Raw genomic sequence first — 26,364 nt, forward strand, 5'->3', positions numbered from 1 at the left:
ATTTGCAGGTTCAGCTGGAGTGTCTTTTCAGGTATGGTCAAAATCAGGTACAAATCTCTGAGGGAGGTACAGTTTAGCTAAAGAAAAGAAATACCAATGTCAAACTGCTTAAGCAGGCCTCTTGTTTTGAATACTGGTATTGGAGCCAAAACATTGTCTGTATGTCATTTCTAAATTCTACCCACTTGATTTCTTTGTTTTGTGGAGAAACAAGAAGCTGAAAAACAGGAAAGTTCACTTTGGGTACAAGGCTTATTTTCCACTTAAGCCTACAGGTCACAAATGAAGGGTTAAGTGAAACCAGGCTTTGTTTTTCTCAATCTTTAAAATATATTAAACCACATAAAAATAGCTTTTAATTTAAAGGAAAATTCCCTTAAAGCCTCTGAATATAAATACTTTCATGGAGAATGGAAATGTAAGTAAAGACCACAGTATTCTAGTGCGAATACTGAGATGTATTTCCACCTGCTTCAAAGTACTAAAGAAGGGCTCCATCTTTTTCCAAATTCCAAAACTTAATCAGTTTACATCTGGTTTAAAACCTAAGTTGTGAAGTGTCAGAAGCCCTAATGTCAATAAAGTAACTGATAACTTGATATTTGATCAATAGATCTCCTTCTGTACATATTACAAAAACATTGCCCAAAACAAATGAAATGTTTTGTTTTGTCTCTTTTTCTTCTCTTCTGGAAGTATGAATCTTTTTCTTATTCAAGTTTCATACATTTCCATGAAATTCACAAAATTCAAATCACCCTTAAATAAATATGTAGCAGTTTATGCAATGACTGCACAAACTGAAAAACAAGGGTATTATTTGTTCCAACAAAGCTGAAGGACAAAAGCAGGGAGAAAGCAGAGCCCAACAGAAGCAAATGGAGAGCAGGTGATAGAAACAGATGAGAAAGAAAGAACATATAGAAAAGGGTGGCATAAGCAAGAAGTTATGAGGAAGGACATAGAGAATAAGGAAAAGAAAGTCAATCCCTTCAGCAGCAGGGCTGCTCAACAATTCATAGCCATTCACCATGAAACTCACTCAGGCATTATGAAAAAAGCTGAATGCCAAGTTGCCAAATCCTCTACTATTTAATTAGGATATTTTTGTTTGCTTGAAGATCCAGCTTTTGTATTTTAATGATTATGTAAGCAGCTTAGATTTAATTTTTTGAAAGGGCATTTCTAACCCTCACCACAGTGCAGAAACATATGAGAACAGAATGTTAGATCACTCAAAAAGCAGAACAGAGGTTAAAAGTACAAAAATTCACCTCGACAATTTTATTTTTCAGATTGAACTATGATCTGGATTTCTGATTTTAAAGGCCAGAGATCATTAGGAATCACTCTTAAAAAAGATACATAGCTTCCACTGCTGCAAATAAACCCTATAATTCTCATATGACAAATACATGTTTTATCATGTTTACTTTGAACATTTGACACTATCTTCCTCTCATGTCTACGGAAATTGTTGACAGTTGTCTGAAGCTGTCAATAAGCTAGGAGAAATTATGACATGAATGAAAATTCAAGAAAACAAAACAAGAATGGCACACTTTCATGACTGCCTCTGAGAGCCAAGGACATACACATTGCTCTCCAAAAGACCAAAAAAGGGGTTTCCTGCCCCCACAGCATAGGCATTAATGCCATCTCCCCTCTTAACATCAACGGTTGGTTGTTGTTCAGCAATGCAGAAGTATTCTGCCACATGCCATGCAACCAGAGCTGGCCAGGCAAAAGCTCAAATAAACAGTGCCAACACTGGTGGAGCTGCCATCAGGAGTCACCCACCTCCTTCAGCATACAGACTTGTATCTCTTTGGAGCTGAATACTAGCCACTGTCCTCAACCTCAATCGTCCACCAAGAAAGGTGTTTATGTTCAGGCCTCAATTAATGAAACCACTATAGGGAACTAGTAACAAATGGAAAAAATGTGCTTGTAAAGTACCTCTATGGTAATGACTAATTAGGCTTTTCCAGCCCTGCTCTTGCTGCCCAAATGCAAATGGTCAGATTCTGTTGGCACCAAGGTCTTTTTGTGAGCACTGAGATTTTTTCTTGTCTTTCTGAGCTTTGGCAATACTGGGGTGCCATGCAAAAGCTGGATTTGGAGGGAGTTTCTTGTATGTTCACAGAAGGCTGAGAAATGGAAAACTTTTGGTAAATGTTTAATACTCTTTAATGCTACTGTCTATATGTATCCATAAGATAATTGTCAAAACATTAAAACTTTAGTGTTTTTTTACTACCTAAATAGAAACTACTAACATGTAGGAAACGAAGGCTGCTGAATTAACTTGCTTTTCTGACACCTAACGAAAAAACTAATCATAATCCTACAACAGGTGAGTTCCTATTACAGCAAACACTTCTGAAAATGCACCACACCTGAACAAGCAAGAAAAGTTGCAACGAAGGACCGTATTAGATTATTATAATACAAAAATGCTATTAGGAGGAATTCAAAACCTGATCCAGGCATGGACTGAATCAGTAGTAGCTTTGCCCTTCACTCAATTGGATATGGAGGATAACCTTTAGTGATAAATATAAACTTTACAAGAAGACAGGCTGATTACATTATGTCAGATAAAACTATCTAGTTGTTCTTTATACGAAGAATTTTTAAGGCTACCAAAAATCACATTCTAGTTATACCTCATATGAGGTGCATATGAAATGGCACAACAGATTTTAGCACAAGCAGAGACATCAGTTTTCAAATACAACCCTAAAAAACAAAGTTTGATCTCACAAGCGCATTCCATTCATGAACTGTTCTTATTCACCTAAGACTGTTTCTCTTCTGAGAATTACCAATGAAACCCACAGCCTGTAGACATATTCATCAGTTCAGTTATGATTTATAGACTGTGCATAACAGAAAGTTTTGACTCAGAAGCAGACTTTCAAAAACATCAGTCAGTATGTAGACTAAAACAAGTTACAGCAAAGAACTTCAGACTAATCTGTCTGTGTCCAAAAGTATTCTTCCTCTTGCCTTCTCAATACAGAGCACAGTCCACTGCTGATCACTCAGAAGTAAAATATTATTTTAGCAATCACTCCTGGAAAGTTCTTCACTCTGAGGAAAGCTGAATCTTTGCAGATTTTAACGATATCAACAGGTTTCAGACACTCTGTAGCTACAAATCAAACCTCAAGCGGTCAAAGTATTACTCCCAATGCTACTTAGTTATTTACTGAATATAAGAGCTCAGGGAGTCCAAAGAATGGACGTGTGAAACGGCTTTACTCCTTGATTCTGTATATCTTGAAACACCAGTATAATTTTGCCATTGGAAAATCAACTCATGTTGTGGTCTTCCTTGTGTAGCAAACATAAACCAGCAAATATTACTGAAAATTTTCATCAGTTTGTTGACACTTACCCTTCCATATCTGTTGGCATAGGACCCTGTAAGCAAGGAATGGAAAATGATGATTGTCTCATCCAAATCCCAAATGAATACTCTCTGTAAAAAGAGAATCAAATCAATGTGTTCCTTTGTGAAGCTGATACTTGAAATGGAAAGTAAAAATTTGAATCAGTAAGTGCACAAATGAGAAAATTTTATTGAAATGGTCATGTATTAAAGCCATAGTTTCTTTGCCATATATTGTCAGAACTAACAAGTTTTTTTCCAAAATAGGGTAATACAATCTGTTAGCTTTTCACTACAATTGCTACTATATCAAATGATTCTATTCAAATAAAATTATTATTTTCAAATACACACAAAAAATGAGATATATGACATATTATTTTAAAGTCAGATGTGAGATATAAACTGAAATAAATTAAGAGATGCCTTTGAAAATTAAATCTAGGTTTGAAGTCTTACAAAACTAAGTTCATATAACTGCTCTTGAAAATGACATCTAAAACCAAAATAAAGCTAATTGATGCTAAGTACGTAGATCCTCCTAATCTATGTTAATTTTTCGTTGATTTTAGGCACCTGAAGAATTAAAATTATAAATTTAGATGTTGCATGTGTAAGAATTAATGGCATCAGTAAATAATTCTTTTGCTTAGAGCGAATGGAAAATATGTTTTTTAAATTTGTCCTCTGACCACACACAAAATGATATTTTAATGAAAAATAAAGTGTTCAAACACAAGTGTTTCAAATCCTACTAAGATTGTATTTCCCATTACGAGAAATGGGCTATGCTTTTGGAAAGGAAAAGTAATACAGTGTGGACACTTGTAACTCTGGTGTGTCACTAGAGATGTGCTCTCAATACAAAGTGTGAGCCACTAAGGGGAAAGAGAACATAGCACGAGAGAAAAAAAAACACTATTATGCTGGACATATCTCCTGTCCAAACCCAAACCTTTCTTTGACTTGGGAAAAGCCTGTTTTTTTGGGTTTGGCTGGTTTTTTTAGTTAGTTTGTTTGTTTTAATCAAAAGGAGAAATAACCCCCCAATATTTTTCAGAGATAGAACACTTTATAATTAATGTGTAAATTGTAATTCTCTCTGCAAAATAGTGTTAAGAGTCTGTAACAGCTCAACAACATATAATATAATGTACCTCTAGATCAGAGTCAGGTGGTGGTGAAGGATTATTGTTTCTTCTCCCACGTCCACGTGATTTCCCATCTGAACTACGACGCAATCTATCTGAATCTGAATCTTTAATGGGTGTTGATGGACTGTGGATTGTACTGTATTCAGCTGCAGTAAAGAAATGACATTTTTACCTTTCAGTTTAAACTTTAAATGTTCAACTTACTTGCTTTTTACATTTGACATTAAAATCAGGATGTTCACTAAACTGTTTCAACTAAAATAACTAAATCTACAATGGTAAGTGGCAGTACTGATACATAGATTAATTAAAATGAGTTCAAGTTATATGTGAAAACAGAGAGATAAAATATTTCAGTAAATAAATTAAAAAGGAGTAAGTAAAAAACAAAAATAAATCTTCATTCCTTCAAATAATAGTCAAGATCGTGTTACTTCATAGACAAGATTAAACTCTAAATGAACAACTGTAAGGAATATGAGCTTTTTTAAAAGAATTCTAAGTTTTCAAACACACTTTAAGATAACCATTATGATGACTGGTAAGAAATAAAAACATCCAGATGTGAAAAAGAATTGAAGAGAAATTGATTTTTTGTCTGAATTGCCTGGTTGCAGACACTTTACTTCTAGATTGCTAGGTCTGAGCCAGATGAATAGAATTCTTTCTAAATATGGCCTAGAGTTCTTAATTTCCCAGGGTAAGTTTAATTAATAAGTTTTGAACACACATAGACTACAAAGATGAAATTTATAGTCTTCTTCAAAGGCTTTCTCAACACTGAACTTTTCCAATGAGTACCTTCAAGACAGGATACAATTCTTTACAAACAGTACTGTATGCAAATTGTTATCCTTCAGCAAAATCTGTTTACTAAAATAGTTATTGTTGTTGAATTGGTAAAAAATAATGAGGATTTACATATGTAGGAATAATGTTTTTCCTGAAAACATGCTAGGTGGAAGAAGTTTTGCTGTTCTTAGCATCCATAAGCTCAGTAACATTGCTTGAACATTAACAAAGCAGAGACACTCAGCATAAATTAACCTTCCTAACTCATTTAACTAGAAGAACCATACTCCTCAGAAATACAACAACACGTTTAAAAATCTTTTTTCCAGACTCCCTTTCACAGTGTTAAATTCACAGAGAAAATACTTTTATTTTGACACTTAGCTTTTGGTTGTTTTTTTTTTTTTTTTCCCTAAAATCCCCTATTTTAGTGAAGCTAAATTTTCAGCATACAATATATTTATAAATTTCCCTTCTCAATTAACATTAACTATTCTTTCAAGTTCAGCATACATGGATATTTGTATCAGTATTACTTTATTGTTTAATCAGCCTAGACCATGGCATTAGAGTTTGAACAGACAGGCATACTTCTTACACAAGCAGCTCTTTCTCCTAAAAACATCCTGGTGAGGTCAAAGGTTAGATTAAGGAAGAGATTCTGGACATCTGTGTAACACCACATATTTACAATTAGTCAAAATAATAATGACCGTTTGTGCTGAATTAAAGGAAAAGGTCTTGAAGTTCTTATGTTCAGCCTTCAAATCTACACTTAATGGAATTTAGTATATATTCTATATTACACATTATACTTTTACCAGAGTAGATCAGGCTACATTAATCAAAGCGGAACAACAAGTTAAGATGTAACTCAACGTATAACAAAGAACCTTCAAAAAGGACTTCACCTATACCTAAAAGAGTGATTGTGTATATGTGCCAAACAACAAAAAATCATCCAGTTACAGCAGTCTACATAACTAAAGACAGAGGTTTAAATGTTGAAAATTGTGTACATTCAAAAAATACACCTATTTTCCAATGACAATGTACATTTCAGAACTTTTATTTAAACTAATACTTTGCATGCTGATTGCTCTTTCACTCACTGGAGTAAAACATAAGTAAGAAATCGTAACTCAAATAGTACAAATTTCCCCAACCTTTTAAACGTAAATGATTTTATCTGCTATACATTATTTTTTAAATTAAAATATTTAATTAAAAAATATAAAGAAAACATTGCACAAAATCTTTGAAATATATTATAACTCAGTAAAATTAAACAAATTGGAATTTCTTCAACAGGTATATTGGTCAGTGATGTTCTAAATATGTGCTCTAAAATTCAGATGCAATTAAAAATTGCATTTTCTATTGACCAATGGAAAATAGGGTTGCTCTTTGTCTCTGACACTATTTTTAGGAGTTGGGCTTTAGATCTCAGTTTTAAAAATTCTTCTCACGGATGCGATATGCATAAGAATTTTAAGTATTAAACTTGGAGAAGTAATAATAATAATATGAATACTACTAAATAATATAGGGAGCAGATAGCCTGGAAAAAGTCTAAACACTTATAAAAGTATAAACAACACTTCATGACAAATAAAATCAAGTAAACCTAAAAGAGTGAGCACACAGAGCAGAGGGAAGAAAGTCTGTAAGAGCCGTCCAGCTTTCCACTTTCACAAACACCTTTATTTAAGTATCCTGCTTTCAAAATTTCAAACACAGGGCTGCAAATTTGCATGGAGGCTCATTTTCATCTCCCCTTCTCAGGTGCAAGTCTGAATGGGCCAGACCCCTTACCTGACAGAAAGACTCCCAATCCTACCTCAGGACCCCCAGACTGGCTAGGCACATTATATAGCCCACCCTTCAGGGGCCCACTGTACTTGCACTACTCTCAAGAGAGATTTGTCTGTCTTGCTCTTACAGATCTCTCCAGGCAATCTACTCTGCTGCTTTAACACCCGTACCTTTAGAAACAAAACATGCAAGTTCAGCATTAATTACAGCAATTTCAGTTCCATCTGTGAAACAGGGAAAAAAATTATTCCCTTCATGGTATTTGCACGTATTTGAAGACTGTTCCCAGATCCCCTTTATTGTTCACCTAAGCTTCCCCAATGACCCTGTTTCCCAGACTTTGATTATTGCTGTTTTCTCTCCAAACTGGACATAGTAATCTAAAGCAAAGTTAAGCAAAGCTTTACTTCCCATGTCCAACAGGCTACCCTCCCCTGGACAACACTTGGACAATTTGCATTTTCTGCAATATTTTCAAGAAATGTTACTTTAAGGAACCCTCAATCATCTTCCTAACTGGTCATTTCCCAAGGACCTGGCCAAGTATTGCAGGTGAACTGAATACACAGCAATGCTAATACCTGAAGCTTCTGAGCCTACTCAGGAGACCAGTTAGCTGTGAACAGTGTGACAGATGGCAGTAACCAATGAGGGGAAACGTGACATAGTGTGTAAGAAACTTATTCCATGTATGTAAAGGGAAACCATAGCATGTACTGTTTGGATTAAGACTGCTCAACAGGGCAGCCTCCATGTGCATGGCTTGGTTATCAGGTCACTGTCCAACGGTTGCTCTCAGGTCCTCATAAGGAAACCCAATTAAAGAATCCGATATCCAGCTGAGCCCTGAGCCTTGACAAGCCCAAGCCCTGACAAATTCTGAAGCAAGAAAAACAACAGTGGCTGTGGGTACTTGGTGTGCCACTAATATTTGGAGTACTGAGAGCAGTCTGCAGGGAAAGGTAGAGCCTGGAAGGGGCTGCCAACATTCCCCATCCCACATTTGTGCAGTTCATCATTCCTGCCTAAATGTATACCTCACACCTGCTCCTATTCAGATCACATCTCCATTTTTTGAGTTCTCATCCCGTCTCCAAAGAACTTGCAGCCCCTTTCAGCATGGTGTCATCTACATATTTAATAGGCAAACACATTCTGTCCCGTCATCTAAATGATTAATGAAAATGCTGGGCCCAAGGCAGACACTGAGGAATGCTGCTGTAGCCATCCTTCTATTTTAACAGCAAGCTCTCACTCACTTCTCTCTGGGCACTGTTTTCTAAACAACTTTATATCATTCTGCTGTAGTTCCTGCTAGACTTCTTTAGCCTAGCTTGCTTATAAGACTGTTAAGTGAAAGATTTAACTGTCAGGGCAGCAAAAGCCTTGCTGAAGTCAAGATGTATAGCCACAACACACGTTATTGTTATACCCATTACTCTACATTCGTTGATTGAAGGAGGTTAATTTGTTTAACCTCAGCTAACTTCATAGTAACTGGCACACTTCAGTATGAGCCAAGGGGCATTATCCTGTTTCTAAAGCACCAAATTAAATTTTATCCTGTTCCTGAGCATCAGAAATGCAGGAAAGTGCAGAGGAAAACACAGCCCTCTACATGAGTTGAAGAGGGATGAAGATCAGCTCTACACTGCCTGTCCCAGTACTAAAGCAAGACCATCACAATAAGCTGGCAGCAGCCACGTTAAGCATAAGGAAGAGTTCAGATAAAAGAATCATAGAATGCATCAGGTTGGAAGGGACCTTTAAAGGTTATATAGTCCAACCTCCCTGCAGTGAGCAGGGACATCTTCAACTAGATCAGGTTACTCAGGGCCCCATCCAACCTGACTTTGAATGTTCCCAGGGATGGGGCATCTACCACCTCTCTGGGCAATGTATTCTAGTGTTTCACCACTCTCACTGTAAAAAATTTCTTCCTTATATCTAGTCTGTTTCTGGGAGGTCATTTCATTTTAGATCCAGCCTGACCTGGTGTTCTGAGCATCCTCAACAGGTGCTGGAGAGCACCTTCCAGCTTAGTTTTGTCTGGAGGAACTCCAGCTGGGTGCTCTAGGACCAGCCTGTTCAGTCAAAGCTGTTTGCTTCAAAACAGACTCCTGCTCCAAATTAAAACGCTAATGTGGGCACACCCTAAACATACAAACAACAGCAGCTTTGGAAATCCCCTGAGATGAAAATATCTGGAAGCTGTAAAAGTGCTTAGGGCAAGACTTATACAAGCTTAGTCTGTCCTTGCTGCTCCCTGGGTGCCTGTGGCTGGCCACTGTGACAGAGAGTATAGGGCCAGTTGATCCATCAGACTGGACCACTAAGGCCATTTCTGTGTGTTGCCTATGGCTTCATAAAATTATAACAACTTTGTAGTAAAAATTATTCTTCTGTACCTGTTAGCAGACAAATATTTTTTTGTTTCTCTGCTACGGCACCTCTCTGCACTCTGCCCTAGGCTGTCTGACACCACATTATGGGTTGTTTCTGCTTCACACACAGAATTCCATCTTCCAAACACTGACCAAGTGTAATAGACCAAATCTCGACTTCTCTAGTCAGTAAGGAAAACATTCTTAACCCAGGTTCTCCAAACTATACCTCCTTTTCCAACATACACATAATTGTGAAGAATAAAATACATTTTCATTCTGTTTTACCTAATATTTATGAACCATACTCTAGCAGACTTTCCCCTGTGCTACAGGGAACCATATTATTGCAACAAGACATGACATATCGTAAGAATATACTTCCCTGTGATACATCATCATGGGCAGTTTTGTTGGTATTGTCACACAGGACAATATTCCATCATCTCATAAATAAACTTCAATTATTTACGGATAGAAAATACAGCCACAAAAAGACCATTTGCAACACTGCATTCTGTAATTCCTTTCTCTTTCTTATGGAAATGCTGCTAAGTAATTGCTGTGTTTTCTTACTATTGATTTCAACATAATATACAGAAATAGCATCACATGACATATTTGGGGGAAACTAGCTGTACCAGAAATCCCAAAACCCAGTTTACCTCTAGGTAAATTTGACTGGCAAGTGTCTGGGTAGAGCTCTTGCTGTTGACGAAGGCATTGCAAATTTTATCATACTTTTCCCCTACTACACTGAAAGGGTATGCAAAAAGGAGTAAACACAAATTATCAAAGTAATCATATCTCATGTCACAATGTAAATCACATAGATGAGATGGGTCTAGGATAGTTGCTTTAGTCAAATGTCTCTGCAAACAGGTATGTACAAAATTTTTTATTTAGATTGCACCCAGATTAATAGTTTCCCCCCAGATCTTACACTTAATTTCAAATAAAGACCTGAAATCCTCAGGCCAGTGTTATTTCAACTCCTGTATACCAGAATAAAAATAAAAGATACAGGTAGTTTTAATATGTCAGTCTCAGCTATGATTTTCTTACTTTTGCATAAATAAAATTAAACATAAAATTTCACTCTACAAACTTCTTGCTTTGCTGCTTACATAAAACTGGACCAGGGTCAAACAATGCAGCTGAATCACATAGGTATTTGAGGAATTTTTTTTTAACTTCTCTTTTAAAAAAATACCACTACTATTGTAGTAAGTAAGTAAAAGTACTCAGTATGTATTGCAAGAAATACAGTAATGCCTGCTGACAGGATCATGGAAAGATGTCTTTAGTGCAGTTTTGACAAAATATCAAAATCTTCCTCTAAAAAATGAATCTAATGTTTGTCTACTGAGGGCTACTAGCACACTATTATGAATTTGACAGAAACCTTCCACAATTAAAAAAAAATACTGGCAGAAAGACCAATTTATTTCAAGACTTGGGTGACTTAGGATTGCATATTCAAAATAATTATAAAATATAATATTGTGTATATTATGTAAACCAGTATACATTAGGTACATATGACAACTATACTAGCAAGCCCTGGAGTGCTGCAGATTTTTTTTCTTCATCTTTCACTGTTGGAAAAAAAAAAAGATTAAGCAATCTCATAATGGGCAGATAGCACCACTCTCCATTGTAGGCCTTTCTTCCTTACTCATTATGGTTTTCAACAATTTGAAATTATTATTAATTTTAACCCTACTAAAACCAATTATGAACATCCTATTTATCTGCTAAAAAATCAACTGAGAAGTGCATCAAGTTCTCAGGGTCAGCGTATCTTATGACGGTGAGTCAGGCTACATATTGTTGAATGCAATACAAAGGAGTTAAAATTTGTACATTGTTAACATAAAAACAGAAGAACAGCAATTACCAGAAAAGCAAAACCAGTGCCATACATTGCCATTCATAATTGCATTCAATCTCATTTCTGTTTTTACAGATTTTTCATTGTGTTTCCTTCCTATATATACTCTATATATATACTCTAGATTTACTCTTCATTTCTAGTTATGTAAAAGAGCAATTATTAGAACACCAGGTAATGTACTGTGAATATGGCAGTATTTCTTTCCACACAGGTATTAGTGAAAAACTGCCTATATAGTCTGTTTGCTGTGTTTCACTTTCCTGTCTCTTAATTTATTGTTATGAAATATGATCAGGAGAAAGTGTAAAAGTAGCTTTCCCTTCTGCAATACTAAATGTGATATAGTGTTTAATGAAAAAGAAGTTTAGTCTTTAAGAGCAAACGGGTGACCTGTGGTTGAGAACAGTATTTTTTGGCTAGCACAGCCCCTGTGGGGTTTTTAATCTGCATTGTGAAGTATGTGAGCAATATGAAAAAAACAACTTCTAGTAATATTTTAAACACACTTGTTGCAAAATCCAAGAAAACTGAGACGAAATCTCAAGAACAATACAAGTCCCTTTTATGAGAAACACTGTTTACTAAATTACAGATACAGCATAATATGAAATAGAAGGATAAATACAGCTTTGTTGACTGCATTTTTAAAGAAAAAATTGTACAAATCAAGAATTTTGTTACCAGCTGTGATGATGGAGTTGAAATATTGCAAAATAAAATTCCTAAAGCTTTAGAAGAAGTAGTTATTTGCTATATTAACTCTTAGAAATACCTGTTATAAATGTTCCTCTAATTATTTTAGAATATCAGGGTAGGCATAATGAATGAGGCCTAATTCCATCTGTCCAGGATTAATTTCAACACTGGCCAAAAGAAGGTGACTAGGAAAGACAGCATAAAAAAGACAGATACAAAGTCAATGCTAATTCACTCACTGTCCCCAGTGATCTTTTTGTGTCAAGAATTTCTAGAACTGAATTTGGTATCTGTGTAAATCCAATCTTTTGTTTGTCTAAGCAATAAACTTGTTGCATTCACAACATCCTGCAGCAGGAGCTGCACAGCTTACCTATATGCAGCAAAAATAAATACTTCTTTTGGTTCACTCTGAACCTACTTCAATGAATTTCAACATTGGGAGAGTGAATTTCTGCTCACTAGTCTACTTTTATTATTTTTTAACATTTCAAATTATTATTCCTTCTCTTAAATACTACAGACTACATGAAAAATCAGCAACTTGCTGTTCATACCTAGGATAATCTACTCACACGTGGATTAAAAGCTCATCCCAGAAGGAACTTAATATTCTGTTGTTATTCTGATGAAAAACATTTTATTCTGTACAGAGAAAGTTAAAATTCCACAAGCAGAAAAACAACTTTGAAAATTTTTACTTTTGAACTCAAGCAAAATTTACAATGAAGTCTGAAGCAAAACACACATTAAAAATCTGAAGTGTCATACTGAGATTTATTGCTCTGTTTAATAATTTTATGATTATGTCACTAGCAAAAATACAGCCTTCTGTTCACAAGAAGGTAACAATAATATGTATGTCTGATTTCCAGAGTCAGGGACTACCAATCTCTGTGCAATCAATGACTGACACAGAAGAAATGTTTCCGATCCACCAAAGGAAGAGAAAGAAGAAATATTGGAAAATACTGGAAAATCTCAGGTTCTGCAAGAATACTTGGACATCCTGGACTGCATGCCAAAAACTTGCATATTTACTAGGAACTGTGGAAAACCATAAAAGGATCACTTTCTATTTGGACAAGGAATTAAACATCTTTTAAGTGAAATTAGCTGAGCTTTCTGACTCTGCAAAGCTCTACTAAAAATATCACAAAAGCACATAATTACTTTCTCTCTTTTCACATGTTTCTTACCAGACTCTTCTGCTTCACTTACTGCCCCAAATTCATAGGAACCACATGTCTGTCAAATTATTTTGGTGCCTCTGTATAGTCTGAAGGCCATTCTGTGCTTGTCCTGGCATAGTTCAGAACTGCACAGATTACGTGTCTTTTCAAATACACAAGGTATCTAGGGATATCAACATCCAGTAAGAACAACTGCAATCCAGCAGCTGAAGCCCATTCTAATAAAGGGGTACAGCAGCCTAATGTGATGGCTCTAAACTGCACCCAACCACCCCTCACATGCAGCATTCCAGTTGTGGTAAAGAATCAACAGCTCAGCTTGACCAGAAATCTGACTCACTGTAAATAAAATCTGACTTTTTTGCTCCTTTGTTTTCTGTGTTTTTCACCCAACTGTGAGTTTTCTTCTCTCTAACTTGTTTTTCACTTTTCCCCACTCCACCAGAATTCCCTTCCTCCATGCTGATACTTCTTTTCTTTGACATCAGCCTTGCTTTATCTTCAAATCTCAGTCTAGCCCTATACCTTCAACTGACTGTGACCATGTTGGTGAACAGGAACAGAAAGATAGATTTCATTAGCTCCTCCTAATAGAGAGTGGCCAACAGCAGACTCTTGCCTAAACATGTCCCTGCCTGGTACAGGCAGCCACCTCAAGATAACCCCACACCTACTTAAAGACTTGTTATTTGCAAAGCATTTGAAGGAACTTCTTCAGAATTGTTAAATCAGTAACATAAATGTCTCAGGGCAAGAGACAGTAGTCCTGGCAGTGCCTGAGGAGGTGTGCACATGAGCAAGGAACATGTCTGAGGGAGAGTAGTAGGTCACTTGTGGATGTACAGCTTTCCATAGATGAAAGCATAAACTAGGAGAGGGCTTAGGTGCAGGACCCACCCATAAGAACAATTTATTTCAAATATCTAGACAAAACTTTCTTAACAAGAGTCCAGAAGATCTGAGGGAGAAACTTCCTAAAAAGGAACAGATAAATTCTGTCCAGGCTTATAGAGCACAGAAAACTAGTTAAACAGAAATACAGCCTTTAAGCCACAAAGGTTGAGCTTGGGAAAATTATACCTCCCCTCCCTGCATATTTGTTTACTGTTCATTTTAGGAAGTATAAACCACTTAAAAAATACATACGCAAAGATTTTGCAGAAGATTAAGACACATGATACAACAATTCCATTTTAGTACCTTGATAAAATCTAAAACTTGATCACATTTGTTTTTTGGGTTTAGAGGAAGTTACAGCTTCCAACTAAAAACAAACAAACAAACAAGAACAAGGCAAAAAAACTCACACAAGAAAACTAAACTAAAAAATTTACAACAAAGTGAAAAGCAGTGTAATTATGCAGACTCCAGTATGCATCCATACACTCGAAAAGCTGCAGACTCCAATATGCATTCATATATTTAGAAAGATTCTTTTCTCAAATACATTGCACACACGTGTATATAAACAAAGAAACCAGCTGTATTTTCTTCTCTACTTACTTTCAACTAAGATATCAAAAGAGACAACACTGTATACATTTTTTTCAGGTACACACTTGCAGAAAAGCAAGAGTGCTAGCAAATTATATTAAAGCTCACATTGCACATGCAAGATCAGTTCCATCAAGTACTTCAAGAAAAAAAAACCACAAAAACCTCTCTCAACAAAACTCCAAAACAAAACCTGATGATAACACGCAATGATAACATTGCTAAATCATAGCTGCTGCTATTGCATTACTGAGAAACATATCTGCAACCTTGGATTTTCTCTCTGACAGATTTCAAACTTCTGCCATCTACTAACTACTAACATGTTTGAACTGTTAGAATTTTTGCATTTTTTTTTTAATAACAGTAAAAGTATTTTTCACCTCTTATTTCCAAAGACAGCTGGAGCAGTTTGGCATAAATGTTCAAAAAACATCTCAGCTAGTAAAGGAATGCCAAATTCCAACAAGAAAGGTAAAACGACTGGGAAGAAGGACAAACCACTGAAAATCTTTTCTTAAAATGGAAACACTTGTGGAATTTCACTTCCCTATTACAAGCATTAGTATGTCCTCCAAAAGTGAAAAACACAAAAGTTCTCTTTCAAGTGGACAGTTGTGCTATGGTCTGAAGGCCCCTCAATATCAGTCTTAGGAAAAATCAAATAAGCTTATCTTAATGAAGACAGAGCTCAAAAGCATCAAGTTCTGTTTTGGTGTAAAGACCTTTCCATATCTTGTAATTTTTAACTCAAGCATTTTAAAAATAAAAAAAAAAAACAACTACTTGTATTTTGCACAAGCTTTAAACTTTAATTCATCTCAGTTTTTCTTTAGTCTATTTTATGTGAGAATTTGTGCAAGATGTGCCACAGGCTCAGGATTAAGGAATAATAAAAAAAAATCGACTGCACAAAAAAAACCCCAATTCAACCCCCTTTCAACTTACAAAAGCGTGCTTCATAGGGACCATAAAATCCCTGTAATTACCTGCTGCAGGATCTGTAACTGCTTGACTGGTGATGCCAGATGGTGGTTCTTGAAGCTGGTATGTTGCATTTGTGGAGGGTGTCGTTGGGCTGGTGTTGCTGTTTGTCATGTAATGTGATGGATATGGTGAGCTATTATAATACTGTGCGTATTGGCCCTGGCCAAAACTGGGATAAGAGGGATATTCCTGCAAGACAAAAAAGCAACTGAATAGTCCATCAAAGTTTTGCTACTTTTTAGTATAAATTCCAAAATATAACTACAAACACATGTCAGACTTTCAGCACGTATGCTTCCTGGACTAGATGCTGTGGGACCTAAAGCTGTGAGGCAGTAAAACAAAATCTAAATTACACATAATTTAGTATGTCTTCTCATACAAATAGTTTATTACGCACAGTACTGAAGACGTGTGAATATGAACATCAAACCCAGGCAATTAGTTCTATTATTGGAAGAGGATAAATTGGAGACAAACATTTATAAACATTAGTTTCACATGAAATGAGACTAATTTAATTCAAAAAGCTACTTAAGGGTTACACTTTTTTAGTGGATGATAATTCTAAGTTTGCCAAAGTTTCCTTGACTCATGTTTACAAATTTACCTGCTGTGAACTATTAAATCCAGTAGAATTTGTGAGAGAATTATTTCCTGCATATATTCCTGATGATGTTGTAAAACTGCTGCCTGAAATAAAAAGAAAAATTATGTGAATTACTAAAACACAGTATCTGAAAATAACTTCCATCACACTATTATACCATACGGATATGGTATATTCATAATATTTCCCACATGTTGACCGATTTGGTTGTCATCAGCTCTGTAACATGTTAATACAAGGAAAGTGATAATTCATCATTCCCACACCCTGTGTTTCATTATTGTAATAAAAACTTGAAATTTAGAAAGGAATTTGGAGCCACCTTGGGTCTGACGTTAGGCTGTCCCACCCCTCTGAATAATCCCCAGTGTTGTGGAAGTAATGAGTGCTTCTTCACTTTCAGGTTTTGTTGAACATTAACTATGAGCCTGGTCCCAAGATAGGCCATCTCCCCTCAGTGAAGCCCACAGGTTCTGTTTCTCCTACCACCTTCAAGATCTGGGTCCTTTCCCCTCCCTGAACCTCAGTGCCCAAAGAGGCAGCAAAAGCTGTAATTCTTACCAGCTCAGCCCAACTGCAAAGCCATTAGGATTTGCTAATCAATCATACACAGCCTTAGGCCACAAACTCTTTTTTTTTCTTTTTTTTTTCTAGAGTCTACCAGGCATGACAAAAAGGAAAAAAAAAAAAAAAAAAAGTACCTCTCTGAGAAGAGAGACCCAGGATTGAATTCAGCCTGGAGACTGAATTACTGCCTTTACCTCCCTCCTCCCCTCATAAGCCACCACAATTTGACAGATGGGGCTCTTGTTTAAAACCTAACCTGAGAAGCTGTTCCACTAAAAGGGCAGCAACCCCCTTTCAGCTGTTTTGCCCTCACTGGTTATAACCTGGGAGCAACACAGCCACCAGCTGAGACATATGGATGCACAGGGTGAAGCTACATAAGCCACCAGAAAGTCTGTAATGAGGCAACCTATTGAACTCATCCAGCAGGAGAGCACCAGCCAGCGAGGAGCTTGCATGAAAGTGCACGGGTTGTTTACAGCCTCCCTTGCCACTGAAACCTGCTTTAGTGCAAAGATATATCAACACCTTGGGAGCAAAAGCTTGCAGGTAGCAAAGGAGGCAAGGAGGGATGGAAATCAACAGGGAGCCAGGCATACAAATGCACTGATCCTCTGATCTACCCGACACAACTCAATTAACCAAATCCTACACAGTGGTTACTCACAGGGGAAAGTGACATTTCTTGCAACTCCAAAACAGCAAGGAATGCGGGCAGGGCATGCTTAGTGCTACCCCTAAAGGGTTATTTGTGAGCTATTTACTTTCTTAAGCAAAAAAACCCAATCAGTAAATATTCTAGATAAAAAGTCAGGCACAAAATATTTAAATGCTTTGATTGCAAAAGTTAGTAAATAGACTTCATAAGTTAAGCCTCACAATAGATGTGATGTCCAACAGCAGCAGGAGTAAAAGATGAAACTTAAAGTGTGATAATGACTGTAAACACTTCTCTTGTATTTGCTATTAGTGCAAAAAACCTGTGGTTGTTGATAGATGCTACTAAACCTGTGAACTAAAATCATATTGCTCGAGCAGAAGAGTTGACATCCAAGTTTAGCAGATAGTGCAGATAAACAGTACTAATGAGAAAAACACGTTCTTTTAAATTTAATTTAAAATTGGAAAACAGATGTGATTTTTATTATAACAAACCCCAGAGCCAAAATACAGCTGAAAAATATTTTAAATTGCAAAACTTTGAAATGCTATTTTATTTCTAAGAGTGCTTTGGCTGAAGAATGTAAGTCACTGTGTCTCTTTTTATTTCTGTAGTTACTTCTGAGTGATGCAGTAATACATTAAAACACAAGTTTTATAGGTGCATGTTTTGAACCATTCTGAAAAGATATAAAAGGCCTCTCATAGATATAGAAAAACAAAACAAAACTTTTTTTGGAGGAATATATTATCTTTCCACAGAAATTTTGGCAAATAATTTGCAAGAGCAAATGAGAAAAGTAATTACATGCCAGCCAGTATCTCTCCCTTTCAGACAAAGGCACACACATACTAACACGCAAATCTCTCTCTTTCATCTCATGGTCAGCACTGGCTCCTATGGAGGAGGGGTAGGGGTCTCCTAGACCGTAACAAACATGAAGCAGGTTTCTCAGAAACAGCTCTTGGGCCACCCAGAACTACTGGTCTAAAGTTTTTTTGTAAATACTCCAATTTTGCCATTTGTTTTTTAAATATTTGGCAGTGGCACAGCATAGAGCTGCTGTTCCTGCCTTAGTTGAACAAACACAAAAATAAGAATCTCTCAGAAATCCATGAGCTTTACTGCCCCAAGTTGGCCAGCTACATACCTTTAAAATGTGATAAAAGCTGTAAATTGCAGGTCAAAGGTCTATTTTGCAAAGAGCATGGACCCACACTAAATCTGGGAAGCCCGGTCAGTGTCGGAAGACTGCCAGACCCTGCTGGGACCAGGGCGCGGGCTCCAGGAGCGGGGCTGGCCCCCAGGCTGCCACAAGGAGCAAGATGTGGTCCTCCCCTGTGCATCTGCCACAGAAGTCCATTTGCTTTCCTAGCTCAATCTCCTTGCCATGGGCTATGTCTATCATCAGGGTACTATGTATGTGGCAGAAGTTTAGTGCAGCTCTCCTGGGAAAGCCTAAGACAGTCAGATGGGCTATTTAAACTCAAGGTTTCTTCCGTTTGCTTACAGTGTTCAAAAATCCTTGGCAAACTCCCCCTCGTTGTCCTAGTAACTGCTTAGCCATCCAGCACAATATTTTCATACTGTATAATAATAACTGAATACCTTAACGTTTACTTTTTTATGGCTGAATTCCCAAACCAATTTGGTTAGTATATTCTCAGACTTCACAGTCTTGGTAACTAAAACAATGCTGGTGCTCATCACAGGTCTAGTGCCCTTCCAGCAGTAGGATGCTTCAGTGCAGGGTAAAAGCCATGCTTTTATCACAACCAAAAAGGATACTCAAGAAGACAGTTAGAAATTGAGTTCTTTCCTTGACATTTCCCCGAGCCCTTCTCCACTCCATTTATCCTCACTGAGCAATCCTTATAACAGTGCCAATATAGGAACAACGGCCTATTCCCACAGCCATTAGTCATGTAAGTGGTCTTTTGACATCTATGAAGCAACTTACATGAAATACAGCTTAAGGAACATACTTATTAAGGTGAGGGTTGGGGGGATGGGGAGACAGGACGGCAGAACGGCCTAGGTCCTCTTCTCACCCTCTCCCCTCCACATTCCCACTACAGGGATAATAAATCTGCAATAAACAAAAATCCAGCAAGGAGTCACAGGCAGCAATTTTCCTCATAATTTTCAAAAGTTGGCAGTCTCTCCCTCTGCTATCATTTGGTGACTAATCACGCTGTAATTTTAGCAGGGTCAGGAAAAGCCCTGGGTTTAATTGGCTGCACACGCATCTTGAGGCAGCACCTTTACATTGCAGGAAGACATTTGCCCCAGGGAGAGGAACCAGAATAACTCCAATACTTTCAAATGTGAGGTAACCTCAGTCAGGGAGCACAAGCAAGGTAACTGCAAGACTGTAGGGAATCCCCTTCGCTGCAAGCAAGAAGGCCAGCAGGGCCCCAAGCACGCTGTCCTGTGAAGTTTGGTTGTGAAGTAGGTTGTGGGTCCATTATCTCCATTTAGCAGCTCAGTAGCCGCATACAGGAGGTGAAGAACTGCTGTTGCAGGCTATGATAAGGCTGAGGCTGTGGCCTGTCCATATACTGCTAGAGGGGAAAGGGAGAATAAACTCTTTTCTCTCTCTGGAGTTTCCTGCACAAACAACTGAACACCAGCAGCACTACCCCCGTCTTCTGTCAAGAGGATCAATTCTGCCCTTAAATAACAGCTGAAACTATGAATAGGTTCTCCTTTCAAAATTAAATGAGGAAAAGGAAATGAATGTTTCTGTTTACCTTTAACATCTGTTCAATCAAAAGGAAGAATTAAGTCAATTTAAAGTTGTTTCAAATTCAAAGCTTAGCCTAATGAAAACATTAAAACGACACTTATTTTCATGCATAGTATAGATACATACTGTCAAAACTGAATTGCAAGAAAGACATGTTCAGCAATATGATTCTTTTCTACTTAGCTTCTAACAACTCCACCAATATTTTAATATGAAACATTCTCCTTCTTTCCATTCCTATGGTCTGTCAAGTTTCTGTAAGAGACCAGTCCTTCCTTCATCCACACACTGTGCTGCACAAAATACATTACATACACACACACTCACCCCCTCTGACCTGTGGCTTCCACCCAAGCCAGCCTGCCAGTGATCTGCTACCTTTCACAGGTAGGCAGCTCTCAAACCAAGGACAGCACAGCTGCAGCAGGACCCAAGTTCAGACCTCCTCCTCCCTCAGCTTGCAGACAACACTATCGTGAAATCAGTGCCTCTGACCATCCTCTCATTAGAGCTTCACAACTGGGTCATCTTTAACAAATCTTTTGCAGAATATTTTTAGATCCTTCCTGTTCAATGTGTACAGCTGAAAGAACTGCCAAGATCTTTCTGTTCCATCTCTTGACAACCACCACCCTTTCATGACTTTTGACAATTCTGATCTAGTACACAGTTTACATATCACAGAAAACAAAGCAATACCCTATACAACAGACCTCTACGTAGTCCATTGACTGAGCCCTAGCTTTGCTCTACTAATGCCAGAAGTCATTACTTTCAAAATTTTGCAACAAGCACTTTCTCATATTCTCCCACGCTGCTCCCCCTTTTCTCCCCCTATCAAATGAGTTTCCCACAGACATCTGCAAAACTACTTCATTGTCCTCCCTAAAAAACTTTTTTATTGACATCTCTTTGCTCTGTATCTTCCCAAAACTCCCACCTTTAGAGCTGTTAGATAAACATGGGGTTATCTAACATGGGGTCACATATGGGGTGACAACTGTTTATTATGCCTAAACTGTGTCAGCTGTATTGTTATATTAGGCTCCAATAAGCCTGTGTTTTTTATTTTACCCTCCAACTTCTATGGGGACTATATTTTAATTTGACTGTATAAGTTAGCACAACAGGATCCCAGTACATGACTGTGGCATGAAGTCACTACTGCAATAGAAATTATAGGCAATACAGACATGATTTTTCAATAACTCTATTTCCTAGTAACTACGAAGTATCAGTTCCTTAAAAGCTAGAATGTTGATCCAGGAGTTCTTTGCAGCTGCTGCTGGCAAGGGTTTTGAGCTCTCTTCTACAGAGAGGTAGGGTTTCTTTGAGAGGAGGGTCACGTGTGTTTGGATTTTTTAGTATGACTATCTGCAGAAAGCAAAACCAGAAACCTGTTTATCGTTGTATTTACTCTGATGAGTAGAAGATCACCACTAGCCATCGTGTAGATGAAAATCTGCATACTACTCTTACACTGTCTTCCTCCTACTTGTCAGAGCACACTACAGGTAAGCAATACTTGAGATGTCAATGGTTGCTTCTGCCCCATGGAGCTACTCAACACAATTCAGAAGAGGATGTAAAAAAAACAACTCGAAAACATTTATCTTGTCTCTGAGCGAAGGATTGGATCAATATACTCTCAAAACTGTGGAACAAAAGCAAAACCTCAGTCATTTGGTCTCTGAAAGTACTTCCGCCTCAAGACATTTCATGGAGCATTTACGTGATGGCACAGAGTTTAAATGATAATAACAAAAAGAAGTGGTAAACTTTTAAGAAAGGTGGTCCAATTCTGTGAGTGATCGCTTCTTTCAACAGTTCTAAAATATGAAACACACCTGATTTTGACTGTCAAATTCAGGGATGAAAAGTCCTGCAGCAGACATCCAAAATTAGCTACTTGCCGTAAACAAAGAATTTTAAAAATATCCCTTAAAGATATTCAAACTTGGGAACAGACTTGGGAAGACCCAGTGACTTCCCAATACAGAAGGGGAAAAAGGAATTGGGAGAACAAGGTGGAAAGGTATTAAATAAACTAAACAGGCAAGTAAAGCTACAAAATATAATTGATAATAATAGCCCACACATACAAAGACTTACAGCTTTTAAATAGACTTCAAAGAAACAGACTTCAATCACTACTTAGCTACTTCCACAGCTGCATTAGGTATTTTTATCTTCTCCCTCTCCAAACACACTCAGGTGTCAAATTATATTTGGCACTTCCTAAATTCATAATCCTGACACGTTTTCCAGGACTTGCTTTGTCACATTCACTATTTGTTAAACTATTGCTATCCGGAGATACATTTTTACTGTAGTAACACTACAACACCTCACTATTTAAAAATTAATGAAGTCATTAAATGAGGGATCTTCCAAACTGCTGAGAGCTGGCCTGTCACTGCTCTCAGCAAAGGCAACCATCATTTCAGCTTCAACTGCAGTAACATCAGAGGTAAGTGCTCGAGCAAACATTCATTTTTATCCTAGGAATGTAAGGAAACAAGGGAGAAAAAAAACTCGACAGCATCAACTACATGTAGTTAATGGTAATTTCTGTTTATACAGACCTTGCATCTGGTAGCTATAGGGAGCCTGTCCAGGTTGAGGTGTGCTAAAGCTGGCACCGTAGCTTAGAAATCCTGTCTGTCCAGGTGACTGTGACTGTGCCAGTCCACCTTCTGTCTTGATGCCTGCCCACAATGCACCTAAATCAGTTAGTGACAGCAAATCTATTTGTTCATATTCAAACAGGGATGGAAAACAAAATCACTTAATTATCAGCACTTTAAACATATACCTACTATTCATGCATGAGAGAACAAATACTGAGAGCATGCACAAATGAATAGGCTAAGGGCAGTCTAAAAGCACACATAAAACTGAAGTTCACCAGGGATAGGTTAAATTCAAAACTGTGCTTCCAATAACTGCAAAAGAAATTTATACATTAATAGGAAGTCACATTATTCCTTTTTTCCTTTCCTGCCAGAGGCTAACTTTTCCATATATTCATGACATTTCACAGAGGTAGATTAGCGACTATATATGATTTTAATGAAGCATAGCAGAGCCAAAGTCTCCTGCCATCCACCCAGTAATGACATAACTAAGATTTGCATTGTGTAATATTTCTACATGAAAATTACATGGCTCTGAGTGCACTGGCTTTCTAAAGAATTAGAAGTGGATAAAGAGAACTAGGAGCATTAAGTGTAATGATGATTTTCAAAGCTAATTAAGCACTATAGGAGGCACTCAGTCTTTTAACAAATAAACACCTAATAGACTGGAACTACTCCTGAAGGAATCTCTCAAACTGGGAAAAAAAACAGTGGAATAATTAATCTGCACTGACAGTGAAATCCATTACATATCACATTGCCCTCTAATTTCCAAAGTTAGTAATAAAAGAAACCTAAGTCAAATTAAATAAATGAGTTGCCTCCCAATTTCAGTGATTCTTCTTCCAATTTGTAAGGTAACAAGCAAGTAAATGTCAACAAGTGAAACACTGAGGAAATGCACACAATTCAGTCTCTGTCTCTTAGTTTTAATTACAAGGTTGTCCCAACATGAACTACCATTTAAAAATAATTATAGCCAAAGCAATGGAAAAGTAATGCAATACCCTTAGGTTTCATTGCAGAGTTTAGTGATACCTCATTGATCAGAAAACATCATTATTTGAACTGAATTAACTAAGTGTGAATTAGTAATATTCCTTTGAAGATTATGGTTAATCTCAGTCCATTTTCTGGTTGGATTTTTTTTTTAAACAATATCATCAATGTTTGAAGGTAGGAGAGACTTGAGTAGTTACTATGTTTGCAAAACATCAGTATCTCCCTATATATAAATGGCAGCATATTTTCTTCTGCCATTTAAATAATTATTTTTCAACTGCTGTCATTAATTACCCTTAATTCCTTCTGCCAGACCTCATAATTGCCAGACTAACCCTGTTTGCTTGTTTTTCCCTGATTCTTACTTGCTGCTTCTGTTTCATGTTACAACTGAACAATCCCGATGATAAATCCGACACCTCATTTCCAAGGGGAAACTCCTGCTATGGATGTTTTGGTATCAATGACCCCTATTTGTTGTCTGTTTAAAGACTTCTGAAATGCTGATTAAATGTTGCTTAGAGAAAGTTTAACTCAATCAAACGTTTCATTTCTCGACCAGCTTTAATGGCCTCATTCAACTCTCCATCTCAGACGAAGCAGGAGGAGATGATTAAAGGCAGCAGCAGGAGGATGCCACTTGAGTGAAGACAGCTTGGCACTGACGTGCCCTTTTGCAAACCTCCACACTATGAAGAACCTTTCATCTCCTGGGACCTACTCTTCCCACCTGCTCTCATCCAGAAGGCCTTCACTCATCAAACCTTGATGCTCCCTTCTCCTTCTCCCAAGTCTAATGTATGCAAGGAAGTGGGAAGGGATAGTGAGAAAACATAAGGGGACTTCCAGTATCTGGAAAGAAAAGAAGTTGGTAAGCGAAGTGTTTGCTAGATACTGGTACCAGAGCAGGCAGGAGGAGGGAGCTTCAGGAAATTCTCCAGCCTCCTCAGGGGCTCTGCAGATGAAGCACAGCCAGGAGCCCCAGGGAGGCAGCTGTCAGTGGCATTCCCCTCCACCCCCCTTCCTGCCTGCACGGCTGCAGCATGGTGGAGGTGGGGGAGTGGAAAAATTAATAGGCTAGAGGTGCATTCGAGACAGCACCTTCTCTGCCCTAGAGAGAAAACTTGAGGAACTTTGATATGTGAATCTACAGATACTTTTGCTTTCAGTAAGCCCTCGAGTAAAGAAACAAAGCACTCCCCCCCCCAACCCCCCCCCCAGTTTTTCCTTTCACATAAGTCTCCTCTCTTTATACCTGCTAGAAGCTCTGCCTGGATGAGAGAAAGACAAGGAAGATTGTGGGATCTAAGCTGCAGACCCAAGAGGAGAATTTTGGCTCTAAACAAGGCTTTGGGTTTTGCCTATTGCAAATGAGCATGCCAGTTTTCCTTATGTAATTTATTTTGTGAACACGGATTACATGATGTGCCTTAAATATGCAAAAATACATATGGTGTTAGGTCCCAAAACTTTTTAATATTATTTGCTTTTACATATTAGTGCTATAAAGTATATCACCAAGGAGCACACTAGCTCCAGTCACGAGGCACTGTCTGAAAAAACGTTAAAATCCACTTGGCTCAGAAGCCAGGGGGTTCAGTGGTCAAAAACAGCTCTATAATGTAAAATGTCAGGCAAAATCATCTGAAGACCTAGGCATACGGAATGGTCTGGGCAAAAAAAACAAACCAAAACAAAGGAGCAGGCAGGCATGTTAACCCCTGATGAGCAGTTGCCAAGTAAAGCAACTCTCAATTACAGCTCCGACAACAGCGAGACAACTAAACTCAAGTAGTGAAATCAAGGTCTTGCTGAAGTCAGTGGGAGTTTTATAGTTGACTTTGGTGAGGTCAGGATTTTATCCAGAGGAACTAAGTGAAAAACAAAAAAGCCAGTGTTTGGGCTGCCTAAGCCACTGCAGCCAGCCAAGTATGAACACGAGGTATCTGCAGGAGAAACGGGTCAAGAAGAGCGCGGTGGGGAAAGGGGTCATGTGTTATCACACCACCTGAGTCAGATGGAAATAGCAGAAAAGCTCTCATCAGCAACATGAGCTTGGGGGTGGGGGAGGAGAGAAATCATCCCCACCTCTCTAGTCTTGAATAAGTACTTTAAATATCCTTAAAATATTTTGTTTGTGCAAGTTTAAAACATTTGGAATGGAAATGAAACTGAAACTTCCTACTCATGTTTATAACCATAGTTTTGGCAGTAAGTAATCAAGTCTGTTGCCACAAGAAGCTTCCTTGGATGATAATTATTTATGATATATTAAAGAAACACAGTTTTTAAACTAAGAGGAATTAATAATCTGTTTCTTATACCTA

The 26,364-nt window shown here is 37.6% G+C and overlaps 1 protein-coding gene across 9 annotated transcripts in view; it reads right to left on the reverse strand.

Moving 5' to 3' along the window:
* The window catches only part of EYA1 (EYA transcriptional coactivator and phosphatase 1), a 147,654-nt gene that overhangs the window by 40,370 nt on the left and 80,920 nt on the right, over positions 1–26,364 (reverse strand). For 7 of the 9 annotated variants that reach the window (XM_051611624.1, XM_051611623.1, XM_051611629.1 and 4 more), the window contains 5 exons: positions 22,982–23,119; positions 16,420–16,502; positions 15,812–15,998; positions 4,555–4,697; positions 3,404–3,487 (listed from right to left, as the gene is read on the reverse strand). In XM_051611624.1, coding sequence (XP_051467584.1) covers positions 3,404–3,487; positions 4,555–4,697; positions 15,812–15,998; positions 16,420–16,502; positions 22,982–23,119 — 635 coding nt within the window. The remainder of the gene's footprint in view (positions 1–3,403; positions 3,488–4,554; positions 4,698–15,811; positions 15,999–16,419; positions 16,503–22,981; positions 23,120–26,364) is intronic. The other 2 variants (XM_051611626.1, XM_051611625.1) reach the window with 1 other exon arrangement.

This window comes from Apus apus, chromosome 2 (assembly GCF_020740795.1).
Source record: "Apus apus isolate bApuApu2 chromosome 2, bApuApu2.pri.cur, whole genome shotgun sequence".
In the NCBI taxonomy this organism is placed as follows: domain Eukaryota; kingdom Metazoa; phylum Chordata; class Aves; order Apodiformes; family Apodidae; genus Apus; species Apus apus.